The sequence below is a fragment of the Anopheles arabiensis genome, chromosome 2 (assembly GCF_016920715.1).
Source record: "Anopheles arabiensis isolate DONGOLA chromosome 2, AaraD3, whole genome shotgun sequence".
Taxonomy (NCBI): domain Eukaryota; kingdom Metazoa; phylum Arthropoda; class Insecta; order Diptera; family Culicidae; genus Anopheles; species Anopheles arabiensis.
In genome coordinates, this window is record NC_053517.1 from 101863157 (window position 1) to 101887712 (window position 24556).

General features: G+C 48.5%; 1 protein-coding gene across 4 annotated transcripts; it reads right to left on the bottom strand.

Annotated features, from left to right (window-relative positions):
* Nucleotides 1-305: 305 nt before the first annotated feature.
* LOC120897211 (zinc transporter 1) lies at nt 306-24413 on the bottom strand. Of its 4 annotated transcripts, none has more exons than XM_040301889.1 (9): nt 15496-15672; nt 15290-15414; nt 15111-15208; nt 14891-15024; nt 14169-14300; nt 13704-14091; nt 13483-13610; nt 3216-3294; nt 306-3144 (listed from the first exon to the last, which is right to left on the bottom strand). In XM_040301889.1, the coding sequence occupies exons 1-9, from the start codon at nt 15670-15672 to the stop codon at nt 3077-3079; spliced, it is 1329 nt and encodes a 442-aa protein (XP_040157823.1). In that variant the 3' UTR covers nt 306-3076. The 4 variants fall into 4 exon arrangements, with proteins under 4 accessions (XP_040157823.1, XP_040157820.1, XP_040157821.1 ...); XM_040301886.1 differs by lacking the exons at nt 306-3144; nt 3216-3294 and adding exons at nt 11490-13053; nt 23987-24413 and having other exon boundaries at nt 15496-15977; XM_040301887.1 differs by lacking the exons at nt 306-3144; nt 3216-3294 and adding exons at nt 11490-13053; nt 23759-23975 and having other exon boundaries at nt 15496-15977.
* Between the last annotated feature and the right edge of the window lie 143 nt (nt 24414-24556).

The window sequence follows — 24556 nt, forward strand, 5'->3', positions numbered from 1 at the left end:
TTGTGAGATATTTGAGGAAATTCGTTTATTAATTATGTATAAATTATATATTAATTGAAATTTGTTTCGGCAAATCGAGGGAAAAACGATAAAATGTCAAACCCCACAGTATAGTAACCTTGTTTTCGACCGAATTCAAACCAATGACCGTTTTTAGATCGTTTTCGCTGTCAGAAACGGCACCCAAGATATTTGACAGAAAAGAAATGCATATTTGCTGCTAAATTTCATGCATTTCTTTCTGCAATAAGACAGGGCCAAGTAAAAGGTAGTTTTCTCAAAACATAAAATGAGGAAGCAATTTGTATGATTTGCATTGCTTTATTTGCATATGCGCCTGCAAATTCTAATGTGACCAGTAACGGCTATGTGTTCTTTCAAACGTTTATTGGCGGCGGCTGCTCCTCTCGCACTGAACCATCCTTCGCTTCCGGCTTCCGGAGAGCGTCTCCTAACGGCAAAGCACTTTACCGGCAGCGTATGCGCCCATTAAGGCTCGCTACCACCAAACCGCAAACGAATACACAAACGAACACACCTGTGCATGTCCGTTCGCTTTCCTTTGCGTAAAATTATCCTATTTTTGTTTATTTCTTCTCCCTAAGACGTTGCTCATTTGATTTGCAAACTGTTTGCCCTTTCTTAGCCGAGATATTGTTGAGATAAGAGAACACGATTTCCCTCCCTTCCCAACTCAATCGCTTCGTACCTTCGAACCTTTGCGGTTTCTATCATTTCTAAAGTTTCACGTTAATCATCTTAACTGCTGCTGTTGCTTCTCCTGCTGTTGTAATATTTTCACTATGCTACGCTGGCTTCCAATAAGAAAACAATTTCACTGTAAGATTATTCTAATACAAACATCCCGCTGCTGGGGGGGGGCTCACCACCACTGACCGACCGGGCGGCTCCACCCCATGCACAGTGAGGTGGTGGAATATATGTAATTGAGTGTGTGTGTGTTTGTGGCTGTGTGGGTTTGTGGGAGCGATGGTGATTGCACTTGAGTTTTTGTTCGCCCTGTGTCTTCCGCTCTCTTTTGATTTTCATCACGCACCCTCACCAAACCGGACGCAATCAATCGCATTTCAACGAAAGTAATGACACACACACACACACGCACACACATACACATCGATTTTGCAATACTGCTCTCCACAGAAAGAGAATGTGCCATTTTTCATAAGACAAAAACCCGCATTCGCTGCAGTTTGATTAAGTAAACGTGTGACACCACTTCTTTCGCCCCTAGCTGTCTCTCTTTCTCTCTGTGTTTGTTTGATTGTAGTACCATCGGATTCAACGTTTCGCAAAAAAACTCCGTCTGTAGCAAAACGATTGTTTCTCTAACACACACACGCATGCAGACACACAATTGTGCGGGTATGTTTTAATATAAAAATCATTCGGAAATGGTTCCTGGATCTGCACGAGCTTCTTTCCGGTTACCATAGCAATTTCCTAGCCGATTGTTACACCAAGATGGCGTCGCACCACCACGTGGTTACGAAAACACCACCACGCTACAACAACGATGGTTTCGCTTTCAATGCTCTTTTCAACACGTTCCTTCCTCAATTGACCCTAACCCTGTTGCGTTTCAACGCGCTTCCTTCGTCTCGCTTTTCCTATGCAACGCAACAACACCCGCGCAAGCTATAGTTAGTGGTGTATCCATCTAAACGATAAATAGAGATAATAGGATACAAAGAGTACAACGATATAGTGTAGTGTGTGTGATCTGTGAAAGCCGGAACCCACCAAACCCGCGCACCCACCCATCCGAGGCTTTGAAATTCGTTTTTCTAAATATCCCCTCCTTATTCCCCCGCAGTCGCGATTGCAAAATAAACCACCCGGCGAACAGAGCTCCAGCTGTGTCTGCCCCCCATCGCCTGCTCTCAGCGCACTAAATATATGTTTATGCGTGTATGTGTAAAACTATGCTCATCATCCGCAAAACTACTACTAACTCTCGCCCCCCCCCCCTCTTCTTTTGTTGTCCTGTTATCTCACTCACATATACATATAATTATGTCTGGCCTGTTTTTTAGTATGCAAAAACGTAACACAAAATATACGCAAAACCATCCTGCTGCGCTTGGGGGTCTAAATAAGTATCTCTGTGTGGGGGGTTATGAACCGTTGGGGGTTTTTCCTCCCTCGCTCATAACACCTGAACCTGAAGGCGAGTAAATGAAGGCGCGGTGTGTCCGCCGGGGTTAACCTCTTACCAGAACAGATATTCCCCTTGCGTTTATGTGTGTCTGTGTGTGTGCGTGTGAATGTATGTGTTTGTGTGGGATGGATAAAAGGTTACCAACTACTATTTAACAATTTGTAAAACAAATCCCCTTTGTCGCTCAACGGTTCTTCTTCGGCTTGTTTGTCTGGCGGCATCTGTCCGCGGCTACCAATTAAAACTCAACGAGGAAAAACATTTTAAAATAGAACTCTCCACAACTCTTCAATTTGTTCTAACACTCACTCACACGCACGCACACGCACGCACACCTCACTGTGTCGCCTCGTGATGGTGCTTGCACTGGCAGTACAGATTGCGCAACGGTGAACCGGTTCCGGTGACGTAGCTCTCCAGCAAACTGCACGCCGGTGGCATCGCCGACGACAGCCCATACAACCGTTGTTGCTGTTGTTCGCCGCTTTCGCTCGACTGTTCTTCAGATGTGCTCAATTCACCGTTCGATTTGGACACTGCCTCCACCTCCGCCGGTGATTTTTCGCACTGATCGCCTACTACGCCTGTTCCTGGTCCTGCGCCACCAAGGCGGCGATTTTGATACAGCCTACTAGATTGCATGTGCAACGGTATGGTTTGATCATGGCTGGAGGAGTGGTGGTTCACACTGGTTGGAGTGTTTCGTTCACTTGCCGCCGTCGGCCTGTTGCCAGACGACACTACTACTAGCGTGGCCGGTGCGTTCGTCGCCTGCCGCTGCTCGCTGGTGGTGTTGAGCGGTCCGATGGGTAAAAGGGTTTTGATGCTGCTGCTGCTGCTTTTGGTGGTGGTGGTGGTGGTGGTGCTGTTGGCTGCATTTGTGGAGGGATTTGTCTGTCAGACAGTGATTTTTGGCAACGCATCATCGTTCGATGCTGTTTGATTGTGCTGATCGAGCAGGGAACCTTGGGCAGGAGAGAAGAAGGATTAACATATGGCGAGTGAATGCGTAAGGGAAAACATGCGCAATTCTTACCCGATTCCACATCGTTCCCGCTTCTAGAACTTCTTTGGCGGCATAAGAATGGTGAGGGTGTTGGCGAGGATGGTTGATTCTGGAAAAATTGTCAAACAATAAATGGGGAAAAGACCCGTTAATATGTAAAGTTAGACTTGGTAGTTCCTGGTCCTGGATTCGAAGGGTAGTTTCGGATACGGAGGATTCGGTAATTGAAACGCCAATACTGTCCAACCAAAACGTGCATTCTACGTGGTTCACAAACGGTTCGTCCGGTAGGATTTTTATTACAATCATTTTCAACTTTTACTTCCCTCACTTTTATTTTCTCTCTCGCTCTCTCTCTCTCTCTTCACTGATCACTGTTAGAATGTGAATGGGTCTGAGTAGGTGTGTGTGTGTGTCGGATGTTGAATGAGGAAGATTAGATCGTTTCTAATGCAATCTTGTATACATACTACCAAGTAACGGATACGGCGCGGCGATGGTGGCGGCGCCTCCTTTGTCGTTTCTACACGAGTTTTGTTGTTTTTCTAAAAGGTAGTTTGAATAATCCGCAAAAGGAATGGAGAAATCGATTCTGGAGCGCAAAATGTTTGGAGTAGATGAGATTGATGATATAGATTAAGATTTTGTTTTGTATTGTTTTGTTTGTTTTTTAGTGGCATTTGATAGAATATATAATATATACTATGTTTAATACGATGAATATCCCTATTATCTGTCTCTCTCTTTCTCTTATCGTTTTCGCTCCTACACTCTAGCTGGAATGGTTCTGGAAGGATTCTACTGTTATCGTTATGCGTTTTTAGAGTTTTTTTTCTTCTGTGCTCTGCCTACTCCTGATTTGTTATCTGTTTTTTGCTCCACGTGGCTCCTCGCGTTTTCTCTCTCTCTCTCTCTAATTATTGTGCACGTGGTGCTTTTGGGGATTCTTGGACGAATTTTCCCACCGCCCGGAACACGTTAAATATAATTTCCACAACAAACGGTAAAACGGGGGAGGTTGTTCACGTCGTCACCACGAACACGAGCTTACACCGCCGATTCATAAATTATTATTTTCAGCTTTATCTGCTTCTTCTTCTTCTTCTCCATCATCATCATCATCATCATCACAAAAAGGACACAATCTTGTTTGCAGCGTATCAGTATCAGTCAATTTGTTTGTATCTCGTAGGAAAACGTTAATATTCAAATACGTCTGTCTGTTCTGTGTTTCCTATTGGATTTCGATAAGTTTAGAGCTCTTCTGTTTTCTGTTAAATCTGGTATTGGTATTTTCTCGTACTCGTTTTTTTTAAGTATATTATTAGAGATTCAGCCTTAAATAGTCTGTTTGGATTTGCAGTTTTCTCCTTCTTCGCTCGAACATCTCTTCCTCCCCTTCTCTTCGCAGAACCACGCGACACACTCACGTGGTGCTTCACACGTTTTAACATAAATTCAATATGGATAGAGTAGCTCAACAAAATAACAGAATTATACATAAACACCCTACACTACATGCTATTTATGCTCTTTGTGCTCATCTTTTTTACGTACAATAAAATAAACACTCTGCCCGCTTTCGAACGAGCTGCTCTAGCGGGAGGATGGGATCGATCCACTATCAACAGTTTGCCCTTTTTTTGAAACATTTTCACCTTATTTGCGTTTAATAGTGCGCGCTAATGTGTCGGGTATGTGCCGTGGGGGAGGGGGGGGGGATGGTTAGTGACAAACACACCATGGCGAGGGGAAAGAATTCCATCATAACTGTATGCAAAACCCCGATACACATCAATCATAATAGCTCCAAATTATTCAAAATTGAAATGTGTGCGAACAACAACGATTAGTGTGTGTTAGTGTGTGTGTTACAGTAATAAGTAGTAAGGACAATATATATGACCTCCCATTCTCGTTCTCCATTCTCTCGTTTCTTGCTTTCTTTTTTAGTTTAGATGTGAGTTTTGCTTCTGTTCTACTCCACTCTTCATATCCATAATCTTCTAGAGCTTTGTTTTTAATATATATATATATATTTGTGTATATACTATATACTTCTGTTACAGCCTATCGCAAGTATGCAACATTATATTACTTTCGAGTTTCCATTGTGTTTTGTATGTTTTGCTTCTTTCACTACCTTTTTTTCCTCCCTTTCCATCAATCAAAGTCTTTTAATTGCAATAATTCGTAAATCGTTTCAAATCTCCCTTTCATTGTTTTAGCCATTGAGCTGCGCCCCCTTTCGTCCGGCTGCCCCAAGTTAACTTAGATACGGTAATCGTCGTTTTTTTCATCTCTTATCTCATGTTAATGTCTTTTAATGGTGTTTCCTCTTCTGCACACTTTGCATCGCTTCACACAATCAAATGTCCGTTGTTGTTTTTTTCTTTTTGTATCATCACAGCTAATAACGCATCTCACAACTTCATCAGTTCCTGTTTCTTTTTTTGCTTGGTTTAAGTATTATTTATCTCCCCTGACTACCTCTCTCAGTTCGTAATCGTATATGTTAGCCCACTTGAGCTTGGCTAACGTTAAATAAAACTACACGGTCATAATATACCACAAATACGGTTCACCAGTTAGTAAATTATTTCATCCTCTTTTAACATATATGCTGCTTATGCTGTATGTTACCATTGTTTCATAAATTTCTAGGTTTTTTTTTCTCACGGAGTTGGTGGTGGTGGAGTGGCGTATTTGGAATATCTCTTCACATTGCCAATTGGCTCGATTTTTTAGTGCGTTTTTCCTTCCCTGGAGTACAGTAAAATATAACTCTTCAATATGTCTCTCTATACGTTCTCTTCTCTGTTACTCTCTCTTTCTCTCTTTCTGTTGTTATTCTATTTTATCCAATAACATTATCGTTATGTATCTGTGTTTTCTGTTTCGGTTTCTACCTGTTGTATATATATAAATTTCATATAGTTTTTGTTTTTATCCGTAATATAGTTGAACGTCATCGTAATACTATATCTGTCTTGCCCTCGCTCTCTTTCTCTCTCTCTTTTAGCAACATATCTTATTTGTTCTGTATCAAGTAGAAGAATAGTGGTAATAAATCGCTTTCTTACAACTTCACCTTCCTGTTCCGCCTGCGCCTGTTTGCATCTTGCATCGTGTTTCCTTATTTTATGCTTCGTTTTCCAATCGTTCGCTTTCGCTCTCGCTCTCTCTCTCTCCCTAAAATGGCAGCATATTTTTGCGTGTTTTGTAAGAATTGGTTAGTATCATGTCGAGCCCCTGTGTTTCTTGTGTTCCTTCGCGATATGAAAAATTCTACACCATTTTCAGCGTGCTTGCGCCGCACTCACTCAAGTCAGTCAAAGTCAGTTCATGCTGGAAAAGCTGGTCACCTTGGTGCCCTTTTCGCCGGCCACCCGCTGCACGTACACGATCCCGTCGACGGTGTAGACGGAGTGGAGCAGGCCGAGCCGCTTGCGCCGCACCGCTTCCGCCATCAGCTTCTGGTTGTACTTGGTCAGCACCTCGTTGACGAAGAAGCGCCGCTCGCTCGCGAACCCCAGGTCGGACAGGCGCAGCACCCGCTTGGCCTGGTACGCGCGGTAGAACTGGTCGCGCAGCGTTTTAAACATAAACTCCACCACGATCGGTGCCGGCGGCGGTGGGCATGGTTCACCACCCGTTCCACCACCACCACCACCGGGCTTCGGCGGCGGATGGTGACGGTTCGACGAGCCGCCGGTCACGCGCTGCCGCCGGATGTCAACCTGCGGGATGTCCTGCTCACCGTACTCGAGCGCCCGGCACACGGCCCGAAAGCACGCCTGCAGGTCTTCCCGCTCGCGGTGCGGAATGCCAATCAGCAGCAGGTCGTTGCGCAGCAGCGCCCGGTCCGTGCTGTCGATGTTCAGCTGCACGTCGAGATGGATCTGCTCGACCCGCTTGCCGAGCCGATCGATACGCCGGTGCATGTCCGCCTTGATCTTGACCACGCTGTCGAGCAGCTTGTCCAGCTTCTGTTCGAGCGTGAGCGACACCGCCGGCGGGTGGTGATGGTGGTGGTGCTGCACTCCTGCACCCAGGTCGGGTGGTATGGGTGTGCCGGCGCCGGCCGTACGCACCAGACACGCACCTTCCGCTGGCGAAACCGGCCCAGACAGAACACATCCCACTTTAGGGCGTTGCGGCAGTTTGCTGCCGTCGTCTCGTGCCGTCTCAGTCTTTGTTGCCCCGCTGTGCTGCTGCTGCTGCTGATCACACCACCACCGGCCAGCAGGAAAAACTTCATCCTTTTCCGCATCCTGCTCGCTTCGCTCGGGAAACAGCTTCTCCAGCTCTTCCCGCTCCTCGTCGTCGGTGGGCCGCTCGTTCGTCGTGCTAAGGTCCGTCGTCGGTGCAGCTGCTGCGTCTGCGTGCAGCATCATCGCGCCATCGTTCCCGGTGCCTCGTATCTCGTCTGCTGCTGCTGCTGCTTCGTTCGCGTTACTACTACGCGCCGTCGGTCTGTCGTCCTCATGCTCGGGCCCGTCGTCGGCGTCGTCGTCGTCGGCAATGGCTATAATTTCCCCGGCGAGCGACGAAAACTGTTTCGTTGCCGTGCGATGCAGCAGTGATGCAACTGCAGCCGCCGTTGCCGCCGCCTTGGTCCCAGAAGCTTCGCCTGCCTCGCCGTCGTCGTGTAGTGTCGCCGTTGACGTATCATCATCGCCCGGCCGGTTTTTCTGCTCCGGCTTCCTTGTTCTTCTTCCCGCCCCATCGTCGCTGTTTGATTGTGCGGCTGAGGACGGTGGCGGCGGTGGTGGTGGTGGTGGTGGTGGTGTTGGTGGTAATGCCACTACTTCCTTGGTCGCCTCCCGGATGGCCAACAGCGCCATCAGATCCTTCACCAGCCGGCTATTGTCCCGGTGCACTAGCTCCTTCACCCTCGCCAGGGACGCAGCACTGCTGGCCTTTCCTTTGCTGGCCAGCTTTTCCAACCGGCCCACCGACTCACTGCCGCCCACAACCATTGTATTGCCACCGAGGGAGGGATTCGTCGTGGCTGCGGCGGTAGCTGCCCCCGTCGTGGGTTGCGGTGGCCGCTGGCGGGAGCTCGTTTTCGAAAGTATTACCGTTTCACTCATTGCTGGGCCACACCATTCAAACGTGGTCACTTTTCACCAAACAGTCAGACACCACCACCACACCACATTCAAACAAATGCGGGCAGCGCCAGACGGGAGGAGTCTCTAACCCGCACTTTACTTCAACGGGCAAAAATCAATCCCCTTTCCTCGTATTTTTTCTTCCACGAAACAAAATGGATGTTCTATTGGCACGGTAACTACACACACACACAGACACACAGACGCGAACACACAGTTCAATTTCCAGGCCTACTATTTCCGGGGTATTGTCAGTTTTTTTTTTTTGTGCTTCACATTCCCAGCCGACACAACAGTCCCCTTTTCTTCTTCTCCCTTCTCCCTCTTCCCCTGGACAGAGGAGCGTGGGGGGCGCGGAAATTGGGTGCCGGGAAAACAACCGTTGCCGTTCTGGGCGCTTCCTAGGGTGGTGGTCTACACGCGGTGGCGTCCCCGTCTAGTCTGGCGCTCGCTAGTGCACTGCCAGAGCGATTTCTCAACTCGACTGGCACTCGCGCGAATGCCCTCCGTTGTGCCGTTTTGCCAATTTTACGCCATACACACACACACACACAAACACACGCCAGGGGTGGCGCGCACCACACACGCTTCGCTGTATGCACCGGAAAAGACCCGAACTGCATACATATGCAGCCCATACACACACGCAAAGCGCATTTCGCCGTCATAACGTCTCGCGCGGTGCATGACACATGACCACCAGCCACAGACACACACACACACACACTGGCCCTGTCGGGATGAAGTCCTTTTCCTCCTTCAACTCTACTTCACCCCCCCAATGCTATGGTGGAATGCGCGCTTGGCTGGAAAGTGTGATTCCATCTCCACACTTTTTCCACCCTTTTTCCAACACCGCAACACACACACACACACACAAGGATAGTGGGAAAAGTGCCTTCCCATCCCTTCCCACCACTCCCCACCGGGCGCGTGTGGTTCGGTTCGGGATCGGGTTTTTAGTGTTCGCGTTTCCACCAATCAACCACCTTCTCTCTTCCACGCCGGCCACGGGAGTTGGTTGTGACCAGCCCTTTAACCCGCCGGCGCAGTGCATAAACCGGGCTAGAGCAAGCAACCGTGCCGCAACCGAGAGAGCTCTGGGTAGTAAACAAAGGGTGGTAGTACACCGCCCCACACAGACACACACACACACACACAGACGCGACAGTGCCGGTGCACTACTTCCGAAAGCGACTTCTATCTCGCCAGAAGGCGGCCGCCGGATGTTGTTTATTTACCATCGCGACTGTGTTCAATCGATAAAAGGCGTACGGCGGATTCCGACAAGGCGTTGTTTTGATAGACGCACGTCCACAGAGACACACACACCCTTCTCCACAGAGAGAGAGAGAGAGCAAACAGGGAAGAATGGCGGACTGGGGCTACTTTGATTGGGTTGGCATTATTATATGAGGAAATTTAAATTTAATAAACATAAAGCAAGGACCAGGAAGGATACGGCGGGACTCGGAAAGCGGAAGGATGTAATGATTTTGAATTTAATTCAACGTCCTCTTCACCATTTCAATTAGTGCTAAGCTAATGAGTGCACTACTTCCTTTAATAAATGCATTAGAATACAATAGTTTTCCCACACACACACACAGAAAGGTGCAAAAAAACGGGCAAAAAGGCATCACATGTGTATGTGTGCTGTGTGTTCCCATTTCCTTTACCGGTCGAGAGTCCCGGAATTGCCACTGCACAAAAGCTTCGTCCTTCGTCTGCGCAAACGCATTCCTTCTCTTCGGTCACCCCCCACCTTCCCCAACGGTCGCGGTTTGCCGGGAAAGTGCTCCAAACCAGAACGGGAAATATTTGGGATGCATTTGGGATGCAACCGACACGACTAGTGGTGGGAGCGCGGAGTCGGACCTACCCGATTCCGATTCCGTATGCGAAAATAATTCCGGAACCGATCGATTCCGACTTTGCAGCCGATTCCGGAGTTGAATTAGGAATCAATTCCGGAATCGGAATAGGTTCCGGAATCGGAGTCGGCTCCAGAATCGGAATAGGTTCCGGAATCGGAGTAGGTTCCGGTATCAGAATCGGGTCTGGAAACGGAATCGACCTGGGAATCTGACTCCGATTTTGAAGCCGATTTTGATTTCGAAGCCAATTCCAATTCCAGAGCCGATTTCGATTCTGAAACCAATTCCGGAGCTGATTCCGATTCCAGAGCCGATTTCGATTCTGGAGCCGATTCAGGAACCAATTTCGGAACTAATTTCGGAATCGGTACCTAAAGCTGAATCCGGATCTACTATCCGGAATCGATTCCCGGTAACTTCGGAGCTAGCCGGAATCGATTCCGACGAAAACTTCATTTTTCCCATCACTAGACACGACCGACGGGGAACGGAGGGCGGCGAGGAGAACCGAGGAATGTGAAGGGGCAATCGAGGCGGGCTGCTGGGCCAGACCGTTCCAGACAGGAAGACGAGCGAGAACATACGAACGCATACACAGTCAGCGGCTAGAGAGAGCTATATCAGGGGCATTCTATATTGCATGGGAGGGGGGGGGGGGGAGGGCATTGCATTCGCCCGTCACGTTCTGCCAACCCATTCATTTCCCATCCTAACTCCCGCCGTTTTGGGGTGCATGTCGGTGGAGCAAGTGTGCAGCAGCAGCACGAGAGAGAGAGAGAGTGCGACAGCGCAAATTGCACATTTCGACGAGTGGCTGAGACTCGAACCAGACAATGGACCGAACCACAGACAGACACACATACACACACACACACAACGCAAAGGATGTGCATTGGCCGGGAACGCATAAAACACCGAGAGACAGAAAGAGAGAGAGAGGGAAGCATTTACACATAATGTACATTTCTCGCCCAAATCCAGCCAGCGGTCTGTGCTTGGCATAGTGTCGGCGGCCACGAGACACTACTCTTCTTCTGGCCCGGAGAAAAGCCAAACCAAACAACAACACAAAGGCAACGGCACCAATGTAACAATGTTGTTGTAAAGCAGCATTTAAAGCGTCAAACCGCAACGCAGACTTGTGGTTTGTCCGCGACGCATCATGCTCTCCTCTTCCCCTGAATTACATTCCTTATCCTTTGATTGAAACGGAGTGGTGAGGGTTTTGGTTTCCGTCCGCTAAGTAGCGTGCAATGTGCCACCTCCAGTGGCTTTTCTCTAGCGTTCGAATTAAATCGGAGCAAATAAGGTCCATTCTGTATTTGTCTGTGTGTTTTATTTCACAAATAATACTACAAAACTGACTCCACAACACGCTTTGTACTGTCGAGGTAGTTATAGTCCAATCGTCGTCGTTATACTATTGAAAAAAACAGACAGTCCCTATGCTCATTGTGCCTATTTTCTCTTGAAAATATGCTGCTAAATCTGCCAGAGACAACAATTGAGTGTTTTCTATTCATTTTTATGATAATTCGTATCATCTTTGTCTGCTTGGGAAACGCCGACTTAGTACGGAACCGATTAGTAGATAAATGTGAGGGGAGTTCGAGCAGCCGTATCTCTGCTCTTTTCTCTACATCAGTTTCATTCCTGCACTATATCATTTCACTTCCAGTCTTTCTCACACTTCTTACCGTGTGTGTATATATATGTATGTGGGTGATTCGCAATTACTATACGCTCACAGTTTACCGTGCGCTGCTGAACACGTTCTTAGTGGTAGACACGTGGCTCGATTCAACTTCACAAAAGCTATGCACAACTTCCGTCCAAACACCTTTTTGGACACATCCTGTATGCCGCGCGTCCGGCTTGAGCAATATTCACTACTTACAAGCTACCTCCACTCCACTGCTCCCCTATACTCTACTCCGTTGGTCAATTACACCTTGTTGCACCATCATCATGCTGTGCATGCGGTTTGTGAATTGAGTTTTAACGCAAAAAAAAAAACAAAGTATAAAAATTCTTCTCCTAAGGTCAATCGAAATATAGTGGAAGCTAAATTGTACACACAAAAGTTTTGTTAATATAATACCTCTCTCGCTCTTTCTCTCTCTCTCTGTACCAACATGCGTCGGTATATGCAACACTCTTTTCCTTGGCGGTCAGTGAATGTGCAGAGCAAATAAGTATTAAATTGAATGTGAATAATTTAAATTATGTAGACACATACGCACACACACACCCTCCTTCTGTTTTGTTTCTTTTGCCTATGCTTCTTTCTCTTCAGTTCACAATTAGTGCCCTTCTTCCAGACATCCTGTCGACCCAGAACAGCCGGTCAAACCAAGACGACTCTGGTGGCTCAAACTGCCGAACCAATAGAGCGCAACCACTCTCGACACGCTTCATTACATATAATCAGCATAAGTTGCCTTTTGGTCGAGACAATAAGTGTACCGACGAGGGGAATTGCTCACACCAAGCACACGATTTGCTACCTTTGCTAAACGTTTTTTTGCCGTGCCGTGCCGTGTCGCGACCGTCCTGTCCTCAAAGTGATCGAGCTTTTCCTATCTTTCTCCACTGTTGAATTTTAGTTTCACCCTCCATCACTTCGAGTGTGTGAGTTTGCGTGTGTGTGTGTGCGCATACTTCTTCTTCTACTCCTTCTTTTTCGACTCTTCACTCGTCCGCTTCGTCTTCGCTCTCCAGCGCGTTCTGCCCCGAGCCAGGTAGCAATGCATCGGTAGCGCTCGATCCGCCCGCCATCATCAACCCTGCCGGCTGGTCGCCTTCGTAGGCGCTACTACTGCCGGACGGTTCCTTGGTGCCGCCAGCCGTACCCTTATCGATTACCACCACCGGCTGGATGGCCGTTGGGAGAAGGGCGCGTGGGTTTGTTTGTTTTTTGTTTTTTGGTTCGAGTATGCGTGTTTACGAGGGCAACACAACAACAATGCACATCAAAACCATGAGCCCCATCACCAACATGCAGCGCCATAACAACACACGTATGGGGAGGAGGAGGGGAGTGAAGAAATCATAAAGTGTAGAGAAAAAACGAAAAAAAAGAAAAAGAAAACATAAGAATAATGCGTTGGAAAACGGCGAGTTCAATCTTAACTCACAAACAAATCAACAAAACATTGGACAGACAGACACACACACAAACGAACACAAAGGCAACGTGTCGCGTCACGGTTGAATGAGAGCAAACGGGACTGATCGAAACGTGTCTTCTGTTGTTCACCACATTTGATGGGACACATTCGGCGGGGATACTACTACACCTACCTTAATGTTATTGTTGTTTTGGCAGCATGTAGCTTTGATACAACTACTCTCGTCCGTCGTCGGACAGTCGAGGGCACAGCAGTCCTGTGTCGCACTGCCATTCAAGCTGTTCGAAAATCCGTCCGAACCTGTCCCCGACAAAAGAAAGGGAAAACGAAACGATGTAAATCATCCTGCAAAACGCCATTATAAACAGGGCGATTGTGAACAAACCCCCTTACCCGAATAGCTGTTCAGCGCTTCGATCTCGACAAACTCCGGCTGGATCGTGGTCGAGTGGATGCCTTCATTGTGGAAGAACTCCTTCACCCGCTCGGCGATCTTCATGTACTCGGACAGGTTGCGGCAGCGGATGTGAGCCGACGCGATGATACGGTCGCCGGCGAGCTGCCACACGTGGAACTCGTGCACCGCCAGCACACCGTCCACCTTCTCCAGCAGGCGGCGCTGGATCGCATCGACCTGTATGTGGGTCGGCACGGTCTGCAGCAGAATGAGGGCCGATTCGCGCAGCAGCGGCCACACCGAGTTGAGGATGAGCGCCACCAGCAGCACCGACAGGGCCGGGTCCATGTACAGCTTGTACTTCCAGTCGGTAAACTTAACAATCTGCAAAACATACCAGAGAGCGCGCGTTAGCGGGCTGAAAGTTCGCAAACAAGCGAAAGGATGGGGGGCACACTTACCAATGCACTTATGATTACCACCACGCTGCCGAGCGCATCGCTGAGCACGTGCAGGAACGCTCCCCGCATATTCATCTGCGAGGAGTCGTGGGAGTGTCCGTGGTGAGTAGTCTTTTTCGCCGCCGTACCGTTCTGCGGGAAGGAAGCATAAAAATAAGGACTGTTAAAACAGGGCTGTTAAAACAGGGTTGCTGCTAGCGCTGTTTGAACGATCCATCAAACCCGTGGGTGAATGCAACGCGCCCCACTACTTGAAATGGACGGGAAATGTAACACATTGTGATTGCAATATGCCCACAAAGTAAATGTATCGTTCCACTTCCGCTATATTATGATGCTATATTGTTCGTTTGGAGGGGATTATCGATTGAAGTGAATGTTGAAAGTGATTGATTGTTTGGCTATAATGGTGTCGACTCACACATACCAACGAGTACGTCCTCTTAAGCTCTACTTCTATATATAGGAATAATAACTGGGCAGATTACTGGAGTGCTCTCTAAATTTTGTATCGAAAGGCTAATAGCTTCTGCCATTACATCTAATTTCCTTTTTTAACCGACCATTAAAAGAACCTCCTAACCTCCTTCTCTGACGCACATACAATCTATTGCAACTGTATCGATCCACTATCGATCGGCCGAACGAACTGAGAGCGATTAACTACTGCCCGTCCGCCCACCGAGTCCCCCTCCTCCTACTGGCGCTATGCTCTCGTTTACCTGCTGATACATGAATGATTTGTTTTCATTGTCGTCCGTGTTGCCCAGGTTGCCATGCGAACCACCGCTTATCTGCTTTGCCTGCGAGAGTCCACCACCGTGCGAATGTCCAATGTGGCCTCCTCCACCGTGCTCTGGGAAAAAAGGAAAAAATAAAAAAGCCGTCGTTATCTGAGACTGACACATTGGCGCGCGCGGCTGTTGCGTTCAAAACACTCACTGTGCAATAGGCAAAGGCCGAGCAGATTCACCAACAGGCCGATCACACCGACCGCAATTAGCAGCTCCGGCTCGTGGATGTGCTCCACCTCGATGAATCTACGGGCAGAGACGACACATATTGAGTACAAGTTGCTTCGTTTCCCAAAATCACCGTTGTTCCCCCAGAACAAATCTTACCGTTTGCACGCCTCGATGGTAATACTGAAGCAAAGGGCCACTAGAAATACTGCGTTCACCAGCGCACCGAGCACTTCCGCCCGCGCCCAACCGAACGTGTTTTTGGACCATTTCTTTGGCGACATCTGTGTAACGACAAAAGGACAAAAATGGAAACGATGAAATTCTACCGCGGTACCGTGCAAACACTGGCAAGACACACTTACCTTAATCGACAGGAAGGAAATCACTAGCGCCGCTATGTCACCGAGCATGTGAAAACTGTCGGCCACCAGGGCCATCGAGTTGGTCAGATAGCCGACGACGATTTCGACGAAGAAGAAAAACACCGTCAGCGTCATCACCGTCAGCAGGCGGCATTTTTTCCCGCTGAATTTGGCCATTGCTGTGTTGGTTGTGTTGTGGTGCTGTTCGCGGCGTTCGTATCCCGCTGCTTTTCGTACTCCCTAATTTCGTCACTACAAATGAAATTTTCCTTGCGCGATCAGCGCTTCACCACTGTTGTTTGTGTTTGTGGCAACTCCAGCGGGGTCAAGAAGGGTGCAGAGCAAGTCTAGTATGGGTGGTGTGTGAATTAGAATGAATGTCGGGATGTTCAGTGTATGATCGCCGTTAGAATGCGGCGTCGTCAAGTGCTGTTACACGATCATTGCATCGAATTCGGATGATTCACACACACACGCAGCTCCTGCGGAAAAAAGTTGAAGGGAAAATTAAACGAAACACTAGTTAGTATTATTAACATTCAATTGCAATCGTCGCAGCTGTCGCGCATCAACGCATGCGGAAGCGATCGCTTCGCTCAATCAAAACACCAATCACACCGTTTACACTGTTTACACTTTTGCTGTCCCGTCCCCCCATAAAGAACCGTTTCCGGCGGTGTCTTGTTCCAGGCACGGCGATGAAAGAACATTCCAGAGCTTCATTATTAAATACACATTTTTCCTCTGTCCTCAATCGTGCAGTTTTCCCGGTCAATAACCGCTAGTAGGAAGGGGACACAAACGGCTGGGGCCAATTCCAAGATGTAACAAACAAACAGATCTAATTGCTCGTGCTATACCAGGGCTCGAGACGAGGCAGACACGATCATGTGTCACCCCCCATCATGATAAACGATGCATCTTTTCCATCTGTGCACAACGGCCAGACCCCGAGAGACCGACCGCCCGACAGACATCAGCACCCGACCCGCATGGCAAAACAGAACCATTTAAATATGCATAACGCGATTCCACGCTGTTTGTGCAAATAAACACACACAGAGCCCGGAGGAGACTGTCTTTAGACGGTTCTTTTTGTGTGGCCAAGACAAAGATAGATTTCTGCACCGGAATACACTAAACAAACAAACATTAAAACTCCAAATCCAAACTCGAACACAAAGCAATAAACGCGCGGCATTTAATACCCCCCCCCCCCCCACGAATACATTAAAATCATCGTTCGAAAACTTTGTCCGAAAAGTTAGTCCCTCTCCTAGATGTGATCGTGTCGTGTCACACCCTGTGGAAGCTTCGTATGGCTGGTGGCGGCACCCTCTCCTCTGCAGCTCGAAAAAACAGAAAAAGGAGCTCAAGGTTTTGGACAGCAGCAGCAGCAGCTCCGGGGAGGAATCGCTAATGAAGCCGGCGAATATATTGCGACTAAAAAGCACCATCTCCATTGCGCCTCTTCCATCGGTGCGTTTGGTGCCCCAACACCCACCCACCTGCCTACGTCAACCTTCATGAACACACAAATAAAAGTAAGTCACCTCCGTCGTACCGTTGTAAAGAGAGATAAGGTACGCTCTGCTGATGGCGGGGGACAGTGACGATCCAGCGACTTGCGAGCTTGCTTGACGCAGCATGGGAAAGAAGATGGACAGTTGCACACCCACTAAAGCGTGGGGGGAGAAGGCACATGAGCGCTTCAGCTATATTTCTCACGTTAATTTACCGTCCCGAGGCAGAACGAGAACGGGATTACAAATGATTTCTTCTTCTGCGCGCCGGTGGTCTTCGTTTCTTTGGCTTGGGGTCCGAGCTTTCTTCCATAAATGTGACCCCGCCGGAAGTTCATTAATTGCCCAACAATGGTCTTATAATGTGCGCGTGCTAGATAGATTCTTCCTGTCGCACGGCTACGCACTAGCTGAAGTACTCACATGAAGATCGCACGATCAAGCATGGTCTCTGTTATCGCAAAAAAAGTGTTCCTCAAAGCTCCAGAGCTCCTCTTTCTTATCTCTTGAACTGCTCTATCAATTAAACGTAATAATAATCGTGTGCCACACAAAACGTTGAGCAAATCCAACCCCAAAGAGGGAAGAAGCGCCACCAACGCAAACCCAATATCTTATACAATCGCTTGAAATGTACTGGGCGATCCCGTACGCTTTGCGCTTAGTGTTGTTGGTGTGTAATGCTCAATTGCTCAATTTTGTAAATGAGCATGAGGCCCTCTTTCGCCGCAACACGCAATACATGGTCGCCGTGTGGCATGGCATATTGATCGTGCCGTGCTGATTGGCGTGAAAATAAATTGATGTCATCAAAAGTTAACCGGGGGGGTGGACAACAAACTGCTGCCACTGCCGTGCGACCTTACTAACATAAGCCGCAAGAAACGAGCAAACATAGCACACACACACACACGATGATCGGTGTGTGCTGCGCATTAAATGCAGCACTAAGCCGTGCATTGGTCCACGGACTGCTGCAGCACACAACAAGCCACATAAATAGGCTTCCACAATGCGTCACACTATCTCACATTACAGTCAAATCAAACTGCGCTCAATCATCCATTTGGCGCGATTATGCTACACAAATCGATCACCACACATTGTGTAGTGGCTCTCTGCAGGACAATGATTCTTCAACTCCTAATCTTTATAAGCTACCGATTGGGCTGTTTCTGTGTAATGATGGCCTCCCTCTCCCTCTTCTTCTGCGCTATCAGTACCGATCCGAGACACACGCGCGGGGGGATTAGATAGGAGCAACTTTGTTGCAACCTAATTCATCCATTACACCAAAAGGCAAGGTCATTCGCGTACGGCGGCCGAATTTATCAACCTTGACGTGACGCCAACGCATTCGGAGGTTAGGTGATGTGTTTGGAGCTAAATTGAACCCACTGGAACGAGGTGTGCCAAGGTGGTAGTCACCCGCAGTATAGACGTCAGCTGCATACGGGCCTATCGAGTTCGTGCATCATGTGTGCATTAGATAGGGTGTATGGATCGGGTGCCAATATTTAAAGAAGATTCGTAACGGTTTCAAGGTTTCATGGAAATGTCCTAGAATAAAAAGAGGTCACGAAAGAGTTAAATAATTAATTGCTAGCTAATAATTTCTGCAGCTTATCAATTCGTTTTACACCTACCCCCGCAGATAATGATCTTCCAATAATTTATTCAACGCCCATCTGATTTATCATTATTTCTGCTCCTTGGCCAAACATAAAAGCTTCACAAAAAATGTGATAGAAAACCGAAGCAAAATTAAATTTTTGGTGTTTTCCGTTTCTACACCTCGCCCGGAGCGCAGTGAGAACACACTCTGTTTCCTCTTCCAGCTGTTTCACAGGTCACACAAAGCGCCATGGGGTGTGTGCAACCAGAAGAATGCAACCAACGTCTGGCAACCCCACCGCTTCGTCCGGTGGTGGCCTCGATAGTTTGCCAAAAAAAAAAAACCTCCCTAAACCGATCCACAAGATGAAGCTTCTTTTGCTTTTGTTCCTGTTGCCGTTTTATGGTAGAAAACCTGTTTGGAAAGAACGCGTCCATCGCACCCCCGTGGAACCGTTGGGGAGTTGGAAGGAATAGAAACCGCGTGCTACCGTGGAGAAGAAACAAGGGAATGAAGACGCTCTTTCTCTGTTCGCCATCACCCCTCAGAGCAGCAGTAGTGTGGTAAAGAAATCACGAATTGCAAATGTTTTCAAAGCACGGCTGTTGGGGAGGAGAAAAGATTGAGGTGCACAGATGAGCACGGTGTGTGTGTGTGTGTGTGTTTGCAGAATCTCTCGTCTGAGATTAAATGCTGGACAAAGAACTTTTCCGTCGTATTTTTTGCTTCTTGTTTTCTTTCTTCTTCGAGAAACGTGTTCTGGCTCCCGTTCGAAGACAGTGTCCAGCATGAGCAACAGAGAGAGAGGGAGAGAGAAGGTTTGGTAAAGTTTTCCTTTCCCAGTTCGACGCTGCCCAGTGGGAAAGGGACTTGGGCCAGTGCTTGGGGCCAGCTGAAGAGAAACACGTTGCTCATTTGGAGCGGGTTTGCGCCCCGTCAGCAGCAGCAGCGTTACGAAATGCTGCAAATTATGAATGAATCTAGGTTGCGAGGTACACACAAGAACCGTTCCAGCAATAATTGGCAAATCAATGTGGCGACGTAACCGTGCGCTTCGCTTCTTTGTTCCAATCAACATCAAGCGGGGTTAGAGAAAATCATGTTTGCGCTTCTCTATTTTGAATTATCTAATCACTGCTTTGCGTTCAGTATCGAACTGACAACACTTGAAAGAAACGTGGTAGCTCCAAATGCCGCCAGCATACAATTGACATCAAAGGAAAGTTCTTCGTTCATAAATCAATAAGATACTCCAACAGACCCCAGACCGCCAGGCCATCGTGATGTTCTCGCCGCTTAAGCATGTTTCACCACCCTTTAAACGACACATACACACACCCGCACGTGTTGCTTGATAAATAGGTACACACACATGCCACTCCATGCAATTTGCTTAGTTCATCCCAAGTAACCAATATCCCCCCCCCACCTTTTAGCATGTGAGCATCCTAATGATAAAGGGGGGGGGGGGGGGGGGCGGTACGGCGCGCTCGAAAGCAAACGATTTTGATCTCAATGTAGGCGCACTGCACGCCACCGCAAAGGCACTCGCGCGTTCGAGGTAATGAGCATGCGGGTTTTGCCTACCCGTTACCATGGTTACACATTTGCACACCAAAGCCCCATTTTCCTAACACGCGCAAGGGGGACGACACTTGGTGACAAATAGTGCTTCAACGCAAAGAAAGTGGAGCACGCATAGTAAACATACCGCGTGCGCGACACTGTTAAACTGTTGTTCTCTATTTTAACCGTTCCTACAGAACATTCGTTTGAATCGTCCTTTGCGTCGTTTGCGGCGTGCTACCGAATTTCCAATCGTCCTGGGCGGCTTCTTCTCGCAAGATAACTAAGCGGAAGCAAACGCTAACCTGATCCATCATGTACACGGGACGACGGTAAAGATCACAAGTGCAAAACACGTTCCTCCCTGTTGCTACACCGCCGCAGGTAAGGGTGAAGAGAACCGGAACCGCACACAATGGACGATTACCGACGGAGAGATAAGGGAGTCCCCACGCGGCAATATACGACCACCAACCACCACCAGCAGCAGCAGTATGGGATGCGGCGGCGGGGTGTCGTCTGTCTTGGGTGCGTTTCGAGATTAACTCAAACGTAGACCTGCTCTCTGTCTCTCTCTCTCTCTATGCTCTGTGTCCAATTACGCTGTTCGTGCGGCAATCAGGTACCCGTACTCGTGCTGCGGGATACAAGCCAACTAAGCTGGATGTGCATGTGTGTGTGTGTGTGTCTAGCATTCTTATCACCTACAAAAAATCGCTTATTAAGATCGGCTGCACGTAATACAGCGAACGACGACCCTTGGGTGCTGCTACCCCCCCCCCCTCGTCACGTACCATTATCGTTCGCGATGATCACAAAGAAATCAACTAACATTCCAGTCTCGCGCGCACACACAGTTACACCTCGAGCAGGCGAAGTGCCTACAAAGAAGAAGTTGAAGGAGTGGTGGTAGGACCTTGCGATTTGATTGCAATACTTTGTATCGGGTCCTATACCCTCTTCCAGCTTCGTATCTTATATTCTAACAAATTCTCGTAAAAGATGCAACTGACATCCTTTCATGGTTTGATATTTTGATATATCCAGTATGCCACTGCGCAGTTAGGTATGGCTTTGGCCCAACTAAATTTAATTTCGACGTATCGTAGTATGACGCATTATCAAACACGTGTACGCGACTTTTGCGCGAGCACGACTCGGTACCCATATTGCGATTCTCCATGAGGCACCACGAGTCTTTTTTTTTTTGCAGTCGAAGGCTGACCAGATTAGTTCGCGGTCAATGGAAACCCCCCGCCACATTGACTCGCCGAAGGATCGTTGCTTCTATCTTCTCAGCGGCTATAAATATTCAATCAGCTACAATTGATTAGCGGTTCCTGCTAAGCGCACTCTTTTTAAAACAATTTATGCCTTTGAGTATCTTACACTAATGTACTTCTTTTGTTGAGGAATTGCACAAGATGACTTGCTCGAAACGTTTCAGCAAAACGCAGAAAAAAGGTGCGATCAAGGCAAATAAAACCAACAGCATCGAAGCGCGCTACGTCCCCTTTAGGGTGCCCTAGTCCTCTAGGTGTCTCTGCAGCGAGAAGGCCGTGTGCAACTACTACTTCTAGCTAACTGCGCCACTTAGACAGCAATATTTCCATCCACTCATGAGTTTATCCCGGGAATATAGCAAGCGTGTTTTACCTTGTCCCTGTCACTGTTTTATCCTTGTTCCTTGGAAAAACGATATCTAGAACACAAAGAGAGATACGAACAGCTCTATCGCTCTCGTCTTGATCACACACGGTTAGAGACATACACAGTGACCCCATTTTCGGAGAACCGAACAACCACCTAAAACGACCCTCCTCCTTTCCTTCTGGTCTTTGTGCTCAATTTCGGAGGTTCGCCGAATTGATAACGTTCAAGTTTTATCACCCTCCTCCCTCATATTTCTACAATTTACTAGGAATTCAAACAAAGATATGCAAATTAGCAAACCCTGCTACGATCATGTAGCTGCTACCTCATCCTCGTTCATTTATCCCGGGAATTCCCATTTTTGTTCTTTTACGGGTGTGGTGTGTATTCGCCGAAGAAGCCGTATCTTCATGATTCCAGTAAATGGTATGTTTTACGCATGTTTTACACGCTGTCATCTATTTGCACTGAGCAGCACTTCCTGATACGAAAATTGAAGCAAAGCGTTTACAGTTTTCCCCGGTGGTCGTCTTGGCTACCAACGCTCTGGGGCCTCCCCCCACATCGAGGCGGCGGATTGTTTGTTGTGCGATTCATCAACATAGCGTGGCTCGCACACCATCAGCTGACGTAAGAGCGTTCTTTTCGCTTGAGGGGGGTGTTTACTTACGAGCCATTGCTGACCACCCATCCTGCCTCACCCACTAGCTAAGAACCGGACCTTTGACACAGTCCACCATTGAAGTTCATTTCATTTTGCACAGCTATTCGACTTTTTTCTTCACGACACCAACAGTGCACACACACACACCAACAGTGGCCCTGTAGCTCGAGAAGCCGCGTGCACATGTCCCATCTGGTTGGCTTCTTCCTCTTTCTGTCGCGTTTTATCCGCCCATCGGCGCTGCTTTGCTTTGTGTTCTTTCCCTTTCGAACCTCGCCCGCGTGTGTGTGGCCGTACCATCGCGGTGTACCGAGTGCAAAATTGTTTCTTCTTGCACTCGGTACGCGCGCGGGTGAAAATGCCACCCCATCCATCCAACCACCACCCCTCCGCTACCACACCACTACGCAGCCAGCAGATACTGCTGAGATTGCTTCGTGAGCGAGCGCACGCGACAAAGAGAGACGCGTGTTCCCCCCGTGCGGACACTCCGTTGTTTCCGTTCGCCCCACCGGCATTAGAGCGAGCGAGTTGGGGCACATACCAGGAGAGAACACGCACACACACACATACACACACTGCTTAAGGGGTTGGAGAAGAACGCACGAGATATGGAAAGATGTAACAAACCAACCCGTAAAAGTGCGCTGCTTTATATGGGACAAAAGGGACGGACCGGGAGCAACACCACCGAGCGCACACGATGGACACGTGTGTACGTACGTGTGTGTGTGTGTCGGCCAGAGCGCCCCAGATTCAATCTGCGGCCAATACCAACTCATCGGGGTCAATTTATGTCCGCGTACACTATCGCATCGTAGATACGAGTGGATGCAAAGAGAAAAACGCCAAACCATTTCCTTACGGATACTAGAGTGCTGGATGGCACCATCCGCGTTTTGTCATTGCCTTGACTGCCCTCTGTGCACAAAGTTGTTAAATCCTTGGCCTGCTTAGGTGTGTTTGCTCGAGGCGGCCAGCCAGCCCAAGGACACCGAGCAGCTCTCTTCCAGAAAGCATCGCCTCGGTCGATCGGAACCCATCGCTTCGCTCACCATCACAGTTCCGCCGCAATGTTGGCCCCAACCAGCTTCTTCTCTAGAGCAATCGAGAAATTTCCTCCCACAAGGGGGTGGTCGGTCGACGTTGGTCCACGGCTTCTAACCACTGCCAACGACGTTTAGCGTGAATACTCTTCTGCGGGATGACACACACCGAAAATCCCAGCCAACTATGACGCACCTTTCCGTTGATTGATCAATCCGCACTCCCTCTGCTTGGGCCCGAACAGCGCGAAGAAACCAACACACGCGGTCACCTTCTTTAGAGCAATTGCACTCGTACGCCGTATGCAAGGGGAAAGGGGTTGTTCCTTAATGTGCAACCCCGTTAGCCCGTCCGCGAGAATGGCATACACCAACAACACAACACACCACCACCACCACCACCACTACTATTACTAATGCTTACACTGCTATTGCACACTGCGCGTCTGCAGCTACGCAACGATTTTCCAACACTTTGGCAGAATTTTCACACCGAATGGCCCGTGGCTGTACCACGCCGAGAGCCAGATTCTGTACCCTGTACCCTTTGTACAACACACGCCACCCGTCCAAATGCCCCTCCCGGAAGCCCGTAAACCACACGCGAGCTTATGACCGTGCGGGCCAAGAAGTGTACGAAAACTGTGCTGCTGCTAATGCTGCTGCTGCTGCCAGGTCCTGGTGGTGGTTGCTTTTCCACTGTTTGACAATTGATAAGAAACAACACACATTCACGCACACGCGCCCTCGGCACAAACACACACGCTCAGCCCAAAGGGTGGTGAGACCACACACCACACCTCCTGCTTTCTGCTGCGGGGAGAAGGTTTGGGAGCGAAGAAAACGGTTCTGGATGGAATCTTCACGTACGCACCTGGCAGCGGGATGGGGGCGAGAGGGGTTGATTAACGGTGCAACAACACCCTCGCGTCGCAAAATCTTCCTGGCCGAACTACTACTGCTCTCCGACCAGCGGTGGGCTATGAATAATGTA

Bases quoted from the DNA above. Each gene is read 5' to 3' on its own strand.
- LOC120897211 (XM_040301886.1), bottom strand. From the start codon at position 15,672: ATGGCCAAATTCAGCGGGAAAAAATGCCGCCTGCTGACGGTGATGACG. The intron at 15,025-15,110 runs GTGAGTGTTTTG...CTTTTTTCCCAG, and splicing joins CGGCCTTTGCCTATTGCACA to AGCACGGTGGAGGAGGCCAC. The intron at 14,301-14,890 runs GTAAACGAGAGC...TCCTTCCCGCAG, and splicing joins AATCATTCATGTATCAGCAG to AACGGTACGGCGGCGAAAAA.